Raw genomic sequence first — 1,910 nt, forward strand, 5'->3', positions numbered from 1 at the left:
TTGCCCCTGCCCAAAAAAGAAAAAACTGAAAAAAAAAAAAAAAAAAAAAAACTGTCACTTTTGTTCACTTTGTGGTCTGTACTAATATATATATATATATATATATACACACCAATATAATTTTCTGATTAAATAAATGCATCCGTGGTGAACATAAGAGACTTCTTTTAAAAACACAATCTTACCAAAAATGTTTTTATTTTTAATCTTAACTTCCAAAAATGTAAATGTTGACTTTAAGCAAATAATTTAAAGGCTGTTCCTCACTCAATACAATCATATGGCTTCAGAGGATTCCAAGAATATAGTGCACATTGTATTAAACACTTTAGTGGTATTTTGCCATTTTTGGAGCTAGTCGGCTCTCATCAGCATTCGCTGTCAATATATGAAAAACTGAAAAATCTGCAAAATATCTATTGAGTTTCACGGAAGAAATAAAATCATAAGAGTTTCAAACAACATGAGTAAATGTACATTTTTATTTAAAAACTATAAAAGTATTTATGTTGTTGTCCCATGCCAAAAGTGCTTTGTTTTGAACCTACTGCCTATTGCACATAGGGAACATCTAGTAACCCTCACCCTAGTGGCGTGAGCAGATTTGAAGTGTCAAGGAAGCAAAACTAATGTGATTCTAAAACTGAAAGCTGTCATGAGCTGTTCTAAGCAGTTTGTTGTGGAACATGAACATTTAAGCAGATGAGACACAAAAATGCACAGTGACTGAAGCGTGTTACACAAACATGCACATCATGCCACTTTCAAGTAAACACGACTCATGCGGTTTACGAAAGAATGATATCTGGAAGTGGGTGGCTAGATGAGTGGAAGGAAGGTGGAAAGACTAAGGGATAGGGTGGAAAGATAAACCAGGTAGATTAAAAACGACCAGTGCTGGAAGGAGGAGTCCTGTTTTATGCTCTTTTCTTTTTCCTTGCTAATTCACTTGCTCACTTTCACTCAGGTATTCAAAATCCAGATCCAGCTAGAAAACAACATTCTCCCAATTGTCTGTATGCCCCACGTCTCCAACAAACACATAAGCGGCCACATAACGTCCGACATAGGAGGAGTCCTGTTTTATGCTCTTTTCTTTTTCCTTGCTAATTCACTTGCTCACTTTCACTCAGGTATTCAAAATCCAGATCCAGCTAGAAAACAACATTCTCCCAATTGTCTGTATGCCCCACTTCTCCAACAAACACATAAGCGGCCACATAACGTCCGACATATAGACACAGAATTTTGCAACTAGCATATATACCTTCTCTTCTGAGGCCTGCAGAGACTTCAGTGTCTGGTCAAGAGCTCTCAACTCCTCCTCCATCTGCTTGACATTGCTGTTAGTTTGAGTGGGGAGGGGAAGGTATGTCAGGTCAAAGGTCACACATGCCCAAACACAAATGAGAAGGGAGGGGACATATGAATTTAAGATGGAGTCAAGCCCATGAAATCACTCACACACACACACACACACACACAGTCTCTCTCACACACAGTGTCTCTCTCTCTCTCTCACACACACACACACAGTCTCTCTCACACACACACACACAGAAGGATTATAGTTATGATAGAGCATTCCTATTGTCATGCAAAATTAGCCATTTTCTCACACTGATAAAACAATGAATTTAAGTTTTAATAGGAATAAATGGACACTAAGAAAAAATATGAGCTAAAGAGGACAGTATGTGTGGTCTGTACTCAAAGTAAATGTGTTTGATTTAAATGTGCGTATATTTTGATTTTGAATTCGAAATTAACCTCTCAGCAAGCTCTGCTCTCTCCTCTGTGCGCTCCAACTCTCCCTCAACGATCACCAGCTTACGTGCCACCTGTAACACACATCAATACTTCCTGGTCATGACATTTTTTCCATTTTATTGAATGATCGGTACTTAAAA

The 1,910-nt window shown here is 37.9% G+C and overlaps 1 protein-coding gene across 6 annotated transcripts in view; it reads right to left on the reverse strand.

The window, feature by feature from the left end:
* tpm3 (tropomyosin 3) overlaps positions 1–1,910 on the reverse strand; it is a 23,815-nt gene that overhangs the window by 11,629 nt on the left and 10,276 nt on the right. For 3 of the 6 annotated variants that reach the window (XM_016291193.1, XM_016291192.1, XM_016291196.1), the window contains exon 6: positions 1,268–1,343. The exons of the other annotated variants lie outside the window; for them this stretch is intronic. In XM_016291193.1, coding sequence (XP_016146679.1) covers positions 1,268–1,343 — 76 coding nt within the window. The remainder of the gene's footprint in view (positions 1–1,267; positions 1,344–1,910) is intronic. 6 annotated transcript variants of the gene reach the window in all.

The sequence above is a fragment of the Sinocyclocheilus grahami genome, unplaced genomic scaffold (assembly GCF_001515645.1).
Source record: "Sinocyclocheilus grahami isolate Dianchi unplaced genomic scaffold, SAMN03320097.WGS_v1.1 scaffold268.1, whole genome shotgun sequence".
Lineage (NCBI taxonomy): Eukaryota > Metazoa > Chordata > Actinopteri > Cypriniformes > Cyprinidae > Sinocyclocheilus > Sinocyclocheilus grahami.